This window comes from Branchiostoma floridae, chromosome 5, assembly GCF_000003815.2.
Source record: "Branchiostoma floridae strain S238N-H82 chromosome 5, Bfl_VNyyK, whole genome shotgun sequence".
Lineage (NCBI taxonomy): Eukaryota > Metazoa > Chordata > Leptocardii > Amphioxiformes > Branchiostomatidae > Branchiostoma > Branchiostoma floridae.
Genome location: NC_049983.1, coordinates 16,215,355 through 16,216,640, shown reverse-complemented (window position 1 = coordinate 16,216,640; position 1,286 = coordinate 16,215,355). Strand labels below are relative to the sequence as shown.

Below are 1,286 nucleotides of genomic sequence, written 5' to 3'. Positions count from 1 at the left end.
ATCTAGCTATCTACATATATAGCTGTCAAGCTATCTGTAACTGTCAGTCATTTTACAACTGTCAATCAGTCTGTCAAGCTACCATACACACCCTTTCCTATACTTAAGCCAACAGTTTATGATCGACAGATAGCAGTGGAGTCAGGAAGGAGGGAGTGAAAGACAGGAAATCAGAAAGGATACGGTCTGTTCCGGGGAAGAGAGGACGTCCAGTTAGCAGCTCGGCCATGATACAGCCGACTGACCAGATATCAGCTAGATACGCAGGTACGTAGGAGGTACGTAGGGGGGATAGTACAGAGTAGGAAGGAAACAGCAGTAAAACAACAGTAGATATCATAGTACATATTACAAACTAAAACATCAATCAGACAAACATGGGTTATATATCTTTATCTCTTCATATCTATAATTATTACATAGGAGGGAAAAGTACAGAATAGGAAGGAAACAGCAGTGAAATAACAGTAAAACAGAACAGAAAAACCTGTAAAAATTTCACACTAGATACATGTATCATATTCATAATGAATATCATAAACTAAAACATCAATTAGACATACATGGTTTATATCTTTGAGTTTTCTAATCTATTACAGAAGAACAGAAATTATTCTGATATATGTACGTACTAAGCAAAACCAGGTCATAACATCTATTGTTAGTAGTAGTGTACTGCTGCCCCCCTCCCCACCTCCCTTACCCCCCAGACACACCTGTTTTGTTGTAGTGCATCCAGTTCAGCATGATTTCCGGCGCTCTGTACCATCTCGTCGCAACGTAACCCGTCATGGCGTCGTCTGCCAGCCTGGCCAGACCGAAGTCCAGAATCTGGGGGAGGCACATGAATATGTGACAATGCAACTTCAATCAACCAATCATTTGCAGGCATCACAGTCTGATGAGTTTGTGCCAGTTTGCGCCAGATTTCTTTGTCCTGGGCGTAATCAAAAATGGATACGACGATGACGTACTCCCTCCAGTTGGTTCTGGAGACCCCTAGCCCTTAGAGTGTGTTGAAGACAATTTCGGACCCAAATTTGGAAATGCAATAGAGGGAGATGGGAAGATCATAATGCAACTTATATACACTCAGTTTATGTTCCTAAAAGTCCAATACAATTATACACAAAACATGAACAAATTTGATATACAGTGGGGTGTAAATAATCCCTTTATCGCAGTGAGCCTATTCCTGCACCCTTCATATACAGGTCACTTTAATCATCTCTGGCAAATAATTTATTCACATATTCCTGTTCTCTTTCAAGTTCTATCTATCAGCT

At 40.5% G+C, this 1,286-nt stretch overlaps 1 protein-coding gene across 1 annotated transcript in view; it reads right to left on the bottom strand.

The window, feature by feature from the left end:
- LOC118416014 (mitogen-activated protein kinase 14-like) overlaps positions 1–1,286 on the bottom strand; it is a gene marked incomplete in the record, with an annotated part of 16,923 nt that overhangs the window by 7,190 nt on the left and 8,447 nt on the right. The window contains 1 exon segment of the mRNA XM_035821049.1: positions 717–831. Coding sequence (XP_035676942.1) covers positions 717–831 — 115 coding nt within the window.